The 15,970-nt window shown below is 37.2% G+C and overlaps 1 protein-coding gene across 4 annotated transcripts; it reads left to right on the forward strand.

Annotated features, from left to right (window-relative positions):
- The first annotated feature begins 6,355 nt into the window (after positions 1–6,355).
- On the forward strand, positions 6,356–14,854 carry dhrs1 (dehydrogenase/reductase (SDR family) member 1). 4 transcript variants are annotated; one of them, XM_051700259.1, is made up of 9 exons: positions 6,356–6,502; positions 7,263–7,406; positions 7,575–7,718; positions 10,743–10,822; positions 11,988–12,120; positions 12,962–13,105; positions 13,222–13,291; positions 14,039–14,119; positions 14,237–14,854. In XM_051700259.1, exons 2-9 carry the CDS (start codon positions 7,263–7,265, stop codon positions 14,371–14,373), a joined length of 933 nt encoding a protein of 310 aa, XP_051556219.1. In that variant the 5' UTR covers positions 6,356–6,502; the 3' UTR covers positions 14,374–14,854. The 4 variants fall into 4 exon arrangements, with proteins under 4 accessions (XP_051556219.1, XP_051556220.1, XP_051556221.1 ...); XM_051700260.1 differs by having other exon boundaries at positions 6,423–6,548; XM_051700261.1 differs by lacking the exon at positions 6,356–6,502 and adding an exon at positions 6,706–6,851 and having other exon boundaries at positions 7,575–7,691.
- Positions 14,855–15,970: the final 1,116 nt, after the last annotated feature.

Consider the following 15,970-nt stretch of genomic DNA (forward strand, 5'->3'; position numbering starts at 1 on the left):
AAAAACCTCAAATCTCAGTTGCCTCCACATCTGAGATCGTCAATCCACGCATCTTATCACGTGGCTTGTTGAGCGTTACCGTGGAGACGTAGCGCGTGTGGAGGCCCACGCTATTCTCCACGGCATCCACGCACAACTCACCACGCGCCCCACTGAGAGCGAGAACCACACATTAAAGCGACCACAAGGAGGTTACCACATGTGACTCTACCCTCCCTAGCAACCGGGCCAATTTGGTTGCTTAGGAGACCTGGCTGGAGTCACTCAGCACTCCCTGGATTTGAACATGCGACTCCAGGGGTGGTAGTCAGCGTCAGTACTGGCTGTGCTACCCAGGCTCCCTGGTTTTATTACTGTTGAAAATTGTTGATGTATTGGAATGTTGACATGCCATTTGGATCATGCAAGTCGCCAATGGTGTATAAGCCTAAATTGTAGATATATTACTTCCCTGCTATACCCACAACTATTATATCGCTTCTGAAGACATAAATTTAACCACTTATATGCTGCCTTTATGTGATTTTTGGAGCTTGAAAGGTCTGGTCATTCAACATTCACTTGCATTGTATGGACCTACAGACTGAAATATTCTTCTAAAAATCTTAATTTGTGTTCTGCAGAAGAAAATCATACACATCTGGGATAGCATGAGGGTGAGTAAAGATGAGAGATTTTTGGTTGTTCTATCCCTTTAATTAGCTTAACCAGCAAGACTTCCTTGGTCAACCAGCTTCACCAAAAAAAAAAAAAAAAAAAATGTTTTGCTAGTGACAAACATGACTAGGGTGCACACCAGCTAGACCTGCACTAAACCAGCACAAACCAGCCAAAGGGTTTACGGGATTCTGTAAATTATTTGTTTGTAGTTTGGCTGAAAAACTATTAATAAAAATGCTTCTTTATAGAAGTTCCAGGGAGCTATTTGTCCTTCTCGCAGTTCAAAACAAAGTGAGCTTACAAAATAGCAGCTTCAATTTCTATTGATCAGAGCCAGAGGATAAAAAGCTAACCTAGTCAGTTAAGACAGAGTAACTGTAACACTGTATCAAAGTACAATTCAACAGCAGAGGAGTTTTTAGTTGTCTTCATTGTAGACAAACTTTCACTCTATGACCTTTTCTTGGAAGAAATATGAAGCATGCTGACCTGGTTGAGGAAGTCTACTCAGCAAACCGGAAAAGAGTTCTTAAAGGAATACCTCACACAAAAATGTAAATTCTCTCATCATTTACTTACCCTTATGCCATCCTGGATGTCTATGACTTTATTTCTACAGCAGGACACAAAATAAGATCTTCAGAAGAATATCTCAACTCTTTTGGTCCATACAACACAAGTGAATGGGTGCCAACATTTTGAAGCTCCAACAAATCACATAAGTCAGCATAAAAGTAATCCATAAGACTCCAGAGGTTAAATCAATGTGTTCAGAAGTGATGTGATAGGTGTGGGTGAGAAACAGATCAATATTTAAGTCCATTTTTACTATAAATTCTTCTCCCTGCTCAGTCAATCTCCACTTTCACAGATGTCCACATTCTTCTTCTTTTGTTTTTGGTGATTCACATTATTTATGCATACGCCCCCTACTGGGCAGGGAGAAGAATTTCTAGCAAAAATGGATTTAAATATCAATCTGTTTCTCACCCACACTGATCATTCTACTTCTGGATTAAACCACTGGAGTCATATAGATTACTTTTATGCTGCCTTTATGTGCTTTTTGGTGCGTAAAATATGTGGCACCCATTCACCCATGCATTGTGTGGACCTACTGAGCTGAGATATTCTTCTAAAAATCTTAATTTGTGTTCTGCAGAAGAAAGAAAGTCAAACACATCTGGGATGGCATGAGGGTGAGTTAATGAGAGAATTTACATTTTGGGGTGAACTATTCCTTTAAGTCAAACTTAAGTCTAATGGACTGATACAGTCAAGGTCACATCACAAAGTACAAGCTCACTAGTAGATGAACAAACAATTAAATGAATGACCAATGTCATGGGGGAAAAACATGAACATTATGATATTTTAATATAATGTTGGAACTCAATGGTCTGTTATCGAATTGTCCTTTGATGCAGTGTTATAGTTCTGCATCTAAATTTAAGCTTGTTATTTTCTGACTCTGATCAATTTAGCTCACTTTGTTTTGAACTGCACTGTAAAAATTTATATTATGTTTTTTTTTGAGTCACAGATAGGCTTCTACGAAATGTGAATTACTTTCATCTACATAAAAACACATGTTAGACCAACAATTTTCCCCCAAATATTGTCCCAACTAGCCTAACAGAGTTGTCTGAACACACAATTTCATGTTAAACAATTTAGCTGATTTGCAAGTACTCAGCATGCATTGCAACATGAATAAATTATGTGGTTAGTGTGATAGGCTATTTTTTTTTTTATTTTAGTTTTATTTTTTTTTATTTTTTTTTGCTGTTTATTGACTTTATTTTTGCTGTTATTGTTGTTTTCTGTTGTCTGTTAGTCAGTTATTGTGTGGTAACGTTAGGAGTTCATCTTTTAACTTAATGAGGTTTGTTGATTGTCACCATTGTTGAGGTTTGTGTGTTAAGGGTTGAGGTCTATTGTGTGTCTTTATCAAACAATTGTGCAAACTGCCTTTCCTTGCAAGACATACCTCTCTTCAGAGGCAAAGACTGCAGTAAACTTCATGTAAAAAATACATGAATATGACAAATGGTGACAAAATGAAAGTTGTCATGCAAATTGATAGTTGGCTGAACACCCCAAAGAAATTGAGGCTTTTTGACAAAAAAAAAAGTAACACTCGTATTGTTCGGGGTCAAAAACAACCCGCCATAGGAAATGAATAGGAAAGACTACAACACAGAGCAAATTTTTTTTATTTGTCAAATAGAAATCAATAAATGCAGAAAACAGTCACACATAAATGAAGGGGTGAGACTATAAAACATCCACAATGCAACACATACACACACACACATTTGTTTTTGTATCACAGTGGGGGCTTTCCATTTACTTCTATTGTTTTTATACTGAGCTAATTATATTTTCTATCCCCTATCCCTACCCCTACCCCAACCCTTACAGAAAACATTTTGCATTTTTATATAATTAAAACATTATTTTGTATGTTTATTACACTGTTTTCCTCGTGGGGACCGTTGGCTGGTCCCCACAATGTAGCTGATTTCCACAAACACACAGGTTTGTTTGACTATATTAATGAGGACATCTCATATAATTCCACTGATTTCATATCAGGCTAGTGATATATTCTATTTCCCAACTCTACCCCTAAACCTAACCATCACACAAATATGTGCACAACACTAGATTTGAACATCATCTGACCCTTTTAGGAGCTTTTTTCTTTTCTTTTCTTTTTTTTTTTTTACTAATGAGGACATTTTACCCTCAAATGCGTAGACAAACCTGTCCACACATACCAAACATACCACACAGGAGTAAGTCTGAGTCTGGTCCCTGTGTGACAAAGTTTATGCTAGAATTTTGATATTTGATGTTTGAAATAAATAACAGGTAACAAAATTATGAATCTGTCTTTTCTTTGTAACACAGTCAGATTTGACTGTGGCAGCATGGTCAGGTGTGACAGCATACTGGAGCATCATTGCAAAATCCAACACTTCAACAGGTTTAAAAAAAAAAATGCTACAGTTTGACAAATAATAGTTTTTTTTTATAATGTCTAAATATACAGTACTGTGCAAATGTTTTAGGCACTTGTGAAAAATGTTGCATAGTAAGGATTTCTTAAAAAATGCCATAAATAGTTTTAATTTATCAATTAATGTCATACTAAGTCCAGTAAACATAAAAAAAAAATAAAAAAAAAGCTAAATCAATATTTGGTGTGACCACCTTTGCCTTCAAAACAGCATTAATTCTCCTAGGTAAACCTGGACACAGATTTTCTTGGTTGTTGGCAGACAGGGGGCTCTATTTCTGTGAGTGCCCAAGCGCAGCACTACGCGCTAGGACTATGCACAACGTCTTATCCAATTTTCGTGAGAGCACTAATTCTGCGTGCCAGCCCAAAGCACAAGTGGGCGTGGGAGGGAGTGTTTGCACTACTGTGAGCATATGCACGCAAACTGTGAATGTATTGTATGTTAATGTAGTGGCGCAAAGCGTAATTCGTGATTTTCCAGAAAAATATGTCATTGCCCCAAGACATTTCAATACCACCTCTTATCTCAGGGCAAAGTCCAAATTCAGTTCCTATATTTGCAGATTGGAGATTGCACCAGCAAGTGGTAACAAAGTTCATGTCCAAATCTGAAAGCAGAGAATATCAAATTGTCACTTCAGTCGCTTTTGATGCAATTTGTTGAAAAATTATGAGATTGTGTTAAACTTTTTAGAGGTCATGGATTATTTTTTCAATTATTATTATTATTTTTATTGTTATGTTTAAATGAATTTTTATTCTTGTATATTTACAATTGTATTTATGATTTAATTTGGACTAGTAATTTTCCACCTGTTGTTGAGAGGTAAAGAAAATGTTTGGATTTGATTTGGTAGAAATCACATTTTCTATGCGTATAAAAGGAGCGTGTCACTGTCATGGAAATATGCCTGACATTCACCAGGGACGCAGTTAATGCACAAAAGAAAGTAATTTTTCAACTCTTCTTATTCTTTGCATAGAGTCCATTTACACTACCAACTTTGAATGTGCTCTCCTTGTATATATCACTGTTGCTTGAAGAAATGGACTATATAATATGACGCAGACGGTAGAATAACCGGAGAAGACCCTCCGAATTAAAATGCAATTGACCCAGCACATTTGCGCATTGCGCATGCGATTATGCCAAACCCACTTATGCCTTGACATCCTTGCACGAAAATTCCAAAACTTCATGGCCATTCCCACTGACTTTGCGCTTATGAATTTAAACATTGTTCCAAAATTCTTGGAGAGTTCTTCATGTAATCCCAGACCGACTCAATGTTTAGTGGGGGCTCTGTGTGAGCCATGCCATCTGTTGCAGTGCTCCCTGTTCTTCTATTCTGATCTATTTGCAAAAGGAATGTTTGAGAGTCTACAGGTTATTTTTCCTATTGACACACTAAAAATAAGATATAAATAACAATCTTAAGACAAATGTTTCTTATGTGCCTAAGACTTTTGTACAGTACTGTATATCTAATTCATAACTTGTGATAGTATCTAGAAATTAAGTTTGTTACAACATTGGCTTATAGAAATCAGCCAATGCATGGAGCACTGAAGCCATCTACTGGACATAGTTGTCATTTCATGTAATTATTATTTTAATTCCAGCAGATGCCACCAGAGACCCCCAATGCATGGCATATTTTGATGTTTTGGCAATCTTTCAATTTACTGAAATGAAGGTTTTTATTGAAGTGGTGATAACATAAAATGTGCTTATTTTATATGAAAATTAATGGTGTAATTTAGTAATTTAGAGCTAAATAAGGTCTAAAAACCATAACCCATCAAATTAAAATATAACATGTATTTCGGGTCATTTTTGACCCGTGAACAACTTAACTGTGACTCACAAACTATTCACAACGGTAAAGGGGTAAAATAATATTTGTTTATACTGGACTTAAACATGCACACAACAGACACTGGTATCTGTGTGAGGCAACAAACAGGATTTCGGTTGGATACCTCGGTTGCAAACTATGGTGCTTATCCATATCATGGCATCAAAGCAGACAGAGTGGGGGTCATCTGGATCATAAAGCAGGACACATTTTATTTTACAATGTTGACACATAGATTTCTTCAAGGTCATGTTCATTAAGTTTTGTATATCTTATTTGCTGCAAGGACAGACAAAATCAAAAGTCCAAGCTCTGCCAGGTAACTGAAGTTACTGTGCATAGACTGTGCCTCCTTAAGTGATATTCTAGGGCCGTGTTTTCAAGTTGTAGTTATGTATGGGTTAAAAAGCCAATTGACAATTGCCCACATACATAGTGTGGTGTAGGAGTAAAAAGTGGAAGCAGATTATGTGGCAACATTTATTGCTTGAATGGTGTGTGTGTGTGTGTGTGTGTGTGGGGGGGGGGGGGGGGGGGGGCAGGTTTAAGTGGTTTACGAGGACTTTTTTTAGGTTACAAACTGGTAATTACAAGGGTATTATGCTACAAATGTGGTATATGAGGACATTTCTAGTGTCCCCATAATTCAAATCGCTTAAAAAAAAAACATATTAAACTATGTTTTTATTGAAAATGTAAAAATGCAGTAAGTTTTTTGTGAGAGTGAGGTTTAGGGGTAGGGTTAGGGTTAGGGGATAGAATCTATAGTTCGTACAGTATAAAAATCATTATGTCTATGGAGAGTCCTCGTAATGATAGCTGCACCAATGTGTGTGTGTGTGTGTGTGTGTGTGTGTAAAATGCAGATTCATCACTCATAGCTCATAGTGGGGACATTTTATTCCAAGAGACAGCTGCACATTTTAAGATGGCAGAAAAAGTAATTTTATGACAGGTATGCAAGACATAACCCATATCTCCCAGTGAAACACAATGTTGCAGTAAGAGGTCTTTATTTTCTATTTAATTTGATTGTAATAAAAGTTTTATTATAACAAAGGCAAATTGCTTTAAAAGAAGCATGGGATTTGATGGCGTTGAAGTAAACTACGATTATAAGAGCATTTTTTACATATGCAAAAAGGATTACCTTCATATTAGACACATTACGGGAATCTGAGGATCGCCACCAAACAGGAATGTCTTATCTGTAAGTTAGATAAACGTAGCAGTTCACTCAAGACTCCTGAAAGGTTCATGTGCGACAAATAACGTTATCGGAGATTTAACAGCAGCGTGATCAGGTATTTCATCCACTCATCCTGTTGCGCTTACAAAAAATGTAGACTAATAATGGATCGGTGATCAGGAGGAGTCATGCTTGTCTAGTATATTTGTCATTATTATCTGCGCAGTGCGCATACGAGGCTACTACAGCTAACTTTTAACGCGTCAGAGACCAACTGACGATGTCAAACGTGTGGCATTAGTTGCATATTATAGTTAATGTTTGCATGTGCACGACGTTTTGGTGAATTTCTGTAATTTTCCAAGATACTTATGCCTCACTGTTGCATAACTTTCATTTCAGGCGAATTCAAATGTGGTATAGTAGAAGGATGCAATGCATATATTTGACCAGAGGGTTGCGGGCTTTAGACTTGCCGTTATTCTCTGACACTTACTGACATTATTCTCTGTGTACTGTATGTCAGATGGCACTATCAGGATGGGTTTGTGTGGTGACTGGTGCTTCCAGAGGAATTGGAAGAGGCATTGCTCTTCAGTTATCTGAGGCTGGTGCCACTGTGTACATCACTGGTCGACAGGAAAAAACTCTGAAGCAGACAGCCGCTGAGGTTTGGAGCTGACAACTGGTTTCTTCAACAATTAACAATAATACAGGGATATGTATAATAATATTTGTACTTTGCTGTACTTTGGATCATTAGATGTAAATATCTGGAAACTTTTGTCTAAGATTTTGATGTGTGTGTTACAAACTCCTTTCATTGTCTTGATGACAGGTGACACAGAGAGGAGGCAAGTGTCTGCCAGTGGTCTGTGACTCATCCAAAGAGAACGAAATCAAGGAACTGTTTGAACGTGTCCAGCGTGAGCAAAATGGAAGGCTTGACATCTTGGTGAATAATGCTTATGCTGGTGTACAGGTCTGTTAAAGTTTACAAAAGGAACAAACATGTGGCAGTTCCTACTTTTTTATACAAATATATAGTGTATATATTTTAGTGCTGTCAGTCGATTCAGATTTTTCGTAGTTAATTGTAATTAATTGCAAATTTTGAAAGTGCTGAAATTTGACTAAATATACTTCTTTTCCTGTCCGAATGCATTTATTTCCTTCTTAGGAAAGGAAACAAACCAATATGTAACAATATAATGCTTTATTACAATTTTCTAAACAAAACCTTCCACAATATAAACATAGAAATGCACTAAAATAGCCCCAATTCAAGTAACATTAAACGTTTCCCAAAGTCTAAAGCCGGTCGCACACCGGGCGGCTAGGACACGGCACAGGTATCAAACACAGGGCACGTCGGTGCGGTTCAGGTGGCAGACAGTACACACAAAAGTTACCAAGGTTTTTTCCTTCTTCAAGAAAGAACAAGGCTAGAGTAAATAATCTATGTCCTTAGATAATGATTTGAGTCGAATTTAATAGAAAATATGCGAGTTGCGCCCCCTGGTGCGGCAGAAATTTTAGCAGCCTCCGGGGTCGCAGAGGTTTGCGTACATTCATAGAGAAGTTATTTCGAATTTTAGAACACACCATGTCGTCCACCAGATGCATCCGGTGTGTGACCCCCTTAAGTGGGATTTTGATTAATTGAAATAACTAGTCCCCACATAGGTTGTATATTCATTGCAGTGGGCATTAAATCTCTTAAACTTTCATCCTCCACAACATTAATCTGCCGTTAGACTGTGGATATCCGCTTTGTTACAGCAATTGTGAAGCCACATTCATGATTTGCGTCAGGACGTCAGCGCCAGCATCAAGCGCCGCTTTGACAAAAACGTCTCATTCTGTATTTCGGTGATAGTTAAGACTTGGAGTGCTTCTGTGGTAATTAAAATACGCCTTACTTAGGCTGAAAAATACTTGATGTCTGTCACAAGTTCCGTCTTGGCTTGTTTTGTACAACAAATAGTGTTATCCCCATCACTTTATCACTGACACCGAATCACTGCTGTGTGACAGTGTAATGACTGGGGGAACACATCGCAAAAGTTCCGCTCTTCCAACCAATGTTTATGATGGTTTATGCTGTATTAGCGGTAAATGTGTTAATCGTGATTAAGAAAAATGAACGTGTTAATTAATTAATTGCATGCGTTAACACGTTAATTTTGACAGCTCTAATATATATATATATATATATATACATACAGTTGTGCTCAAAAGTTTGCATACCCTTGGAGAATTGGTAATATATGTACCATTTTTAATGAAAACATGAGTGAGCAGGCAAAACACATTTCTTTTATTTCTTATGGGATTCATATTCAACTGTAGGTTATAACAGAATGGCACAATCATAAAACAAAACATGGCAACAATGAAAAAAATTAAATGACCCCTGTTCAAAAGTCTGCATACCCTTAGTTCTTAATACTGTGTATTGCCCCCTTTAGCATCAATGACTGCGTGCAGTCTTTTGTAATAGTTGTCTATGAGGCCCCAAATTCTTGCAGGTGGTATAGCTGCCCATTCGTCTTGGCAAAATGCCTCCAGGTCATGCAAAGTCTTTGGTTCTGGATATTAAGTTCAGGAGACTGTGATGGCCACTCCAGAACCTTCATCTTTTTCTGCTGTAACCACTGGAGGGTCACCTTGGCCTTGTGCTAATGGTCATTGTCTTGCTGGAAAGTCCAAGAGCATCCCATGCGCAGCTTTCGTGCAGAAGAATGCAAATTGTCTGCCAGTATTTTCTGATAATATGCTGCATTCATCTTGCTATCAATTTTCACAAGATTCCCGTGCCTTTAGAGCTCACACACCCCCAAAACATCAGTGAGCCACCACCATGCTTTACAGTGGAGATGGTATTCTTTTCACTATAGGCCTTGTTGACCCCTCTCCAAACATAGTGCTTATGGTTTTGACCATAAAGCTCTATTTTGGTCTCGTCACTCCAAATTACAGTGTGCCAGAAGCTGTGAGGCGTATCAAGGTGTTGTCAGGCATATTGTAACCGGGATTTTTTGTGGCATTGATGCAGTAAAGACTTCTTTCTGGCAACTCGACCATGCAGCTCATTTTTGTTCAAGTATCGTCGTATTGTGCTCCTTCAAACAACCACACCGTCTTTTTCCAGAGCAGCCTGAATTTCTCCTGAGGTTACCTGTGGGTTTTTCTTTGTATCCCAAACAATTCTTCTGGCAGTTGTGGCTGAAATCTTTCTTGATCAACCCGACCTTGGCTTGGTATCAAGAGATCCCTGAATTTTCTACTTTTTAAAAGTGATTGAACAGTACCAGCTGACATTTTCAAGGCTTTGGATATCTTTTTATATCCTTTTCCATGTTTATAAAGTTCCATTACCTTGTTACACAGGTCTTTTGACAGTTCTTTTCTGCTCCCCATGGCTCAGTATCTAGCCTGCTCAGTGCATCCACGTGAGAGCTAACAAACTCATTGACTATTTATACACAGACACTAATTGCAATTTAAAAAGCCACAGGTGTGGGAAATTAACCTTTAATTGACATTTAAACCTGTGTGTGTCACCTTGTGTGTCTGTAACAAAGCCAAACTTTCAAGGGTATGTAAACTTTTGATCAGGGGCATTTGGGTGATTTCTGTTATCATTATGATTTAAAAAGGAGCTAAACAACTATGTGATAATAAATGGCTTCATATGTTCACTATCCTTAAGTAAAAGATCATTTGCATGATCAGTCATATTTTCAAAATCAATGCCAAAATTTCACAATTTCTGCCAGGGTATGCAAACTTTTGAGCACAAATGTATGTATATATATATATATATATATATATATATATATATATATATATATATATATATATATATATACACATATACACACACACACACACATTTTTAAAAATTATTTTTCATATTTATTTATTTTTATGTTTTGTGAGTTAGTTTGTTCTCTTCATTGTTTCATTACATTTACTCTTGTGTTTATCTCTGTGTGCGTAGGCTATTTTTGAAAACATGGGAAAGAAGTTCTGGGAGGTGGATCCAGGTATTTGGGATACCATCAACAACACAGGACTCAGGTAGTGTACTGATTGAGTGGTGAACAAGACGTTTCAATATTAATGGAAGAATAAATGAACGTGTGTCTGTGTTTGTATAAATGAACCTTTCTCTAATAAATCTGCACAAATTTGATAATTACTCAAGAGGTATCCTTAATTATAATGACACCTGACCACAATGGGTATGTTTCCATTCAAGTTCCGACTTTTTTTGTATGCACAAATCGGAATATCGCACAACAGTAATATGCGAATAAAGCACCATTTCCATCCCATGTGTTTCAGGGAACAAAACCGTCACTACTGGGTAATTTACTGCAAAATAGAAATAAAATGGAAGTTAAAGCCACTGTGGTTCTTTTAATAAATGTAATAAACGCTCTAACGAACTTCACATTTGCTAGCGTTCAGCAGCAGATGCCTTATGTCTGGGAATGAAAGCGTGTCAGACAGTTCTGGGAGGTAAAAGAAACTAATCATTTTGATGATGGGGCATTAGCTCCGGCATTTCAGAATAACCAGAGCAATATTTCAGATGATATTCACTGATTGATGATATTCTCTGAGCGAATTATGATATCATTTGGCTTTCTGAGGCAGTCACACAACTTTTTTGATGCACATCTATATTGCTAAATGAATTCTAGGAATTTATTCAGTTTGCATCGTAGTTTATGCGTATGTCTTTTTATCGAATAAAAAATGTATCCACCTCAAGAGAGAGAGGTTTTATGCACATTTTGGAGATTTTATTCACATCTTGGTGTTTACATCCAGCATTTTTTAAATTCACATCAAAATATGTAGATGGAAACCCAGCTGTGTCTATACTTGTTTGATGTTGTTTATCTGTGGGTAAGAACTGATGTGCAGCTGTCAGTGTAAAGTTGTAATGACTGCACTTTATAGTAGAAAAATGGTGTATCAGACACCAGCTTGACAAAGATTCTAATTTTATTTGCACTGACAGTTGCAAATCTATTCACACCACCGGTTTTCTAAATCTGATGAGTATTTGTAATCCTATGAGTCTTATGAAACAGCGTTTGAATAGGTTTGAATTGTTGGGGATTCACAGATTATTTTTTAAAACATTTTTACTCAAGATTAAACAATGCTGAACAACTGGAAATCTTCATAAATGATAAAGCCATATATAAAGTCATTGTCACTGTTTTCACAGGGGGCACTATTTCTGCTCAGTGTATGGTGCAAGAATGATGGTGGCTCAGGGCAAAGGCTTGATTGTGTTCATATCGTCCATGGGTGGTTTGCGCTATCTTTTTAATGTAGCCTATGGGGTCGGCAAGGCTGCGGTGAGTCAATGCAAAAAACATCACAACTAAACTACTGATTGTTTTCCCCTTTTTCACCCAATTTGGAATGCCCAATTCCCAATGCGCTTTTAAGTCCTCGTGGTTGCGTAGTGATTCGCCTCAATCCGTGTGGTGGAGGAAGAATCCCAGCTGCCTCCACGTCTGAGACTGTCAATCCGCACATCTTATCACGTGGCTTGTTTAGCACGTTGCCACAGCGCGTGTTGAGGCTTCACGCCATCCACCGCGACATCCACGCCCAATTCACCACACACACCACCGAGAACAAACCACATTATAGCGACCACGAGTTACCCCATGTGACTGCACCCTCCCTAGCAACCGGGCCAATTTGGTTGCTTAGGAGACCTGGCTGGAGTCACTCAGTACGCCCTGGGATTTGAACTAGCAAACTCCAGGGGTGGTAGCCAGCATCTTTACCAATGAGCTACCCAGCCCATCTGATATTGTTATTTCAATGGCGGATACCAATATCTAGAGAGCGGGGTAGCTTCTGTTAATCGGCTAAGTGGACATGGTTAAATCTCAAAATGGCCAAATATTGGTCATTTTATCATCCTAGGTGATATATCTTTCACTATCATTAATCAAAACATTCTACAGTATATATCTTTTAGTATATGATACATCAGTGTATCCCTCATTATTTTAGTTAACTTTTGTTCTGTGATCCAAACCTTGCAGTGTTGCTTATCTATTTCAAATTGTCAACAAAAAATTTACTCTTCTCTTTTACATTAAATGTTTAATTTTCTGTTTGTAGAGCATCTCTCCTTTATTCTTAATGCATACATACTCTTGCTTTTCTTTGGTTCTTCAGTGTGACAGATTGGCAGCGGATACAGCAATAGAGCTGAACAAGAGAGGTGTAGCTTCTATAAGTCTTTGGCCAGGGGCAGTTCAGACTGAGTTAGTTTCTCAGTTTCTATCTCAGGATGAGGCAACTTCAGGTTTTGACCCCAAAGTAAGCCATTCTTTTTGTCTCAGCCCTTACTTACCAAGTGCATGAAAAGCAGGTATGATTGTAATATAGCTAAATATATCTTGATAAATATTTATTTACAGTTTGTCTTTTTTCAGTTCAAGGAAGTTTTCCAGAATGGCGAGACGACGGAGCTTAGTGGGAGATGCATAGTTGAGCTGGCCAAAGGTTGGATTTTTTTAAAGGAATATTCCGGGTTTAATACAAGTTAAGCTCAATCGACAGCATTTTTGGCATGATGTTGATTATCATAAAAATTTATTTTGATTCGTCCCTCCTTTAAAAAAAAAAAAAGCAGCAGCAAAAATGTGGGATACAATGAGGCACTTACAATGAAAGTGAATTAAACCAACGTTTGGTAGGTTTAAAGGTAGAATTGGAAAGTTTAGATTTTTATAAAAGCACTTACATTAATTCTTCTGTTAATACTTGTGTATTATTTGAGCTGTAAAGTTGTTTAAAATGTCATTTTTACAGTCATTTTATGGTTAATGTCGTTACTTCATGACAATGAAGTTAGTAAACGGTTTTATCACAGTTAAACATGTTAACAGGCGTATTTGTGGCTTTACTTTTTAAACAGCGAGTATTTTAACATTTACCAACTGGCCCCATTCACTTCCATTGAAGTACCTCGATCACTGTGACTCAGATTTTTTTTTTTTTTTTAAAAGGAGGGACAAGTCAAAATTAACTTTTGTGGTAATCAGCATTATGCCACAAATGGTGTCGATTGAGCTTAACTTGTATTGAACCCGGAATATTTCTTTAAGATTGAGTAATTAAGTAATGTTAATAAATTAAAGTAGTTTTGGGGCAAATTTGTGAACATTGATTCCAAATCAAATTAAAGTAAATTGTTTGGACACTCTGTGTTTGCTGAGGTGTCACTTTCTGTTTCTCATTGATAAACAGATCAAAACCTCATGTCAATGACTGGGAAAGTGTTGATGACCTGTGACCTGGCACGACGTTATGGATTAAAGGATGTGGATGGTACAGTGATAGATGTTTATGCATTTTGTGGATATATAGATGTAGATGTACCTTTATGAAACATTACAAAATTAAAACCTTCACACTTTGTCTTTGATATACTCCTTTTCTTTCCAGGTCGCAGTGTAGTGGACTTCACCTCTCTGAAGTTCATTCTTTCCCAGGTACCCTATGTGTCCTGGCTATCCATAATCACTCCCTCATTCATTAGAGTGCCTCGCTTCATGCTGAGTCTTGCCAGTGGCAAATTCTGACATGCTTCAGTGCAGAGACGATGCCTAAGGAAGATTTTTGTCTCTCTTTTTTGTAATCATGTCATACTCAATATGCAGGTATTAAGGAGAGGGGCCATATTGCATACTGGATGAGGTTTCTTAAAAAAGGTTTCAGAAACAAGGCTATAGTTTTATTTAACACATCTACAGTTCATGTGTCCTGTAATTTTAAGCATTTTTCACTAAAGGTATTCCATGTAATATCAGTCTTTACAATTTGCATGATACAGTATGCTACCAAAAATGAGTAAATGACAGTTAGGTCTAATATGCAGTTAGAAGAGTTTTAGGGTAGTTGCTGAGCACGTTAATGAGCACATTTATGTTTACAACCAATTCCATTGTTTTCCAAAAATGTACAATTCCTTATAATACATACTGGCTTTAATTTGAAAAGGAATATCTGAATTTATAGTTACTAAAATGAGTTATTTCAATAAATATTGACATTTATAACGCAGTCTTTTTGTTGTCTTTTTCATGGATTGATATATCACTCTTCAGTTGTGGATTACATTTTTTTTTTGCTGCTTTCTTAAATGAATAGTTCACAGAAATATGAAAATTCTCTCATCATTTACTCACCCTCATACCATTCCAGATGTGTATGACTTTCTTTCTTCTGCAGAACACAAACGAAGATTTTTAGATGAATGTGTCATCTCTGTAGGTCCATACAATGCAAGTGAATAGGGTCTAACATTTTCAAACTCAAAAAAGCACATAAAGGCTACATGAAATAAATTCATATGACTCCAGTGGTTTAATCCATGTCTTCTGAAGTGATCCAATTGGTTTTTGGTGAAAACAGACCAAAATGTAACTTCTTTTCACCCTACATCTTGCCATTGCAGTCTCTAGGCACGATCATGATTTCAAGCTTGATTGCACTTCCTAGTGCTTGACGCATGTGCAAAGCTTTAGCAGAAATGGGCCACTTCTATTAAAATGAATAGGAGAAATTAGAATGGCCAGTGGTTAATGGATGTGGAAAGGAAGTCCCGCCTAACAGGTAAAAGAGCCAATTACCTTTTAGATTCAGACATCGCCTGTCAATCAACTCGAGAAAGTGCATGTGCATTAGCTAAACAACCTGGGAAATTTTTTTTTTTTTTTTTTTCATAATCTGAGGTAAAGAAGCACAATTTATGATTCCAGTGTTGTCAGATTTTATTGCTGATTTAAAATCTTTTCTTTGATCGTAATCTTGACCAACCATTTTGGAGATTTCAGTGTTCCCCCTGTCAAGTAGATAAGAGCTGCACTTTCATGACTGGAAATTTCTTCCCGAGGGCATTCCAAATATGGCCGCCAGTGGACTGATTTGCTAGAAAAACTTTCACTGTGTCCAAATATCCATACTTCACTTCTAAATAGTATGTCAAAAACAGTATGCCAATGGAGTAGTATGTCTGAATCCACAGTGTTCATGAAGCAGTAAGCGAGAAATATCTGGATGATCTACTATTTCCGGCGAGATTTAAAGTGTGGATCGACTGGACACTTAACGATTCCATAATCCAACGGGAGCTGAGAGACATCACATTCAAAACACTGGATTTAAAGGAACAGCGGT

Source organism: Myxocyprinus asiaticus, chromosome 6, assembly GCF_019703515.2.
Source record: "Myxocyprinus asiaticus isolate MX2 ecotype Aquarium Trade chromosome 6, UBuf_Myxa_2, whole genome shotgun sequence".
Lineage (NCBI taxonomy): Eukaryota > Metazoa > Chordata > Actinopteri > Cypriniformes > Catostomidae > Myxocyprinus > Myxocyprinus asiaticus.

Excerpts from the sequence above, each read along its gene's own strand:
- dhrs1 (XM_051700259.1), top strand. The coding sequence starts at position 7,263 with ATGGCACTATCAGGATGGGTTTGTGTGGTGACTGGTGCTTCCAGAGGA. Across the intron at positions 7,407-7,574 it reads TGAAGCAGACAGCCGCTGAG|GTGACACAGAGAGGAGGCAA; the intron begins GTTTGGAGCTGA and ends TCTTGATGACAG. Across the intron at positions 10,823-11,987 it reads ATCAACAACACAGGACTCAG|GGGGCACTATTTCTGCTCAG; the intron begins GTAGTGTACTGA and ends CTGTTTTCACAG.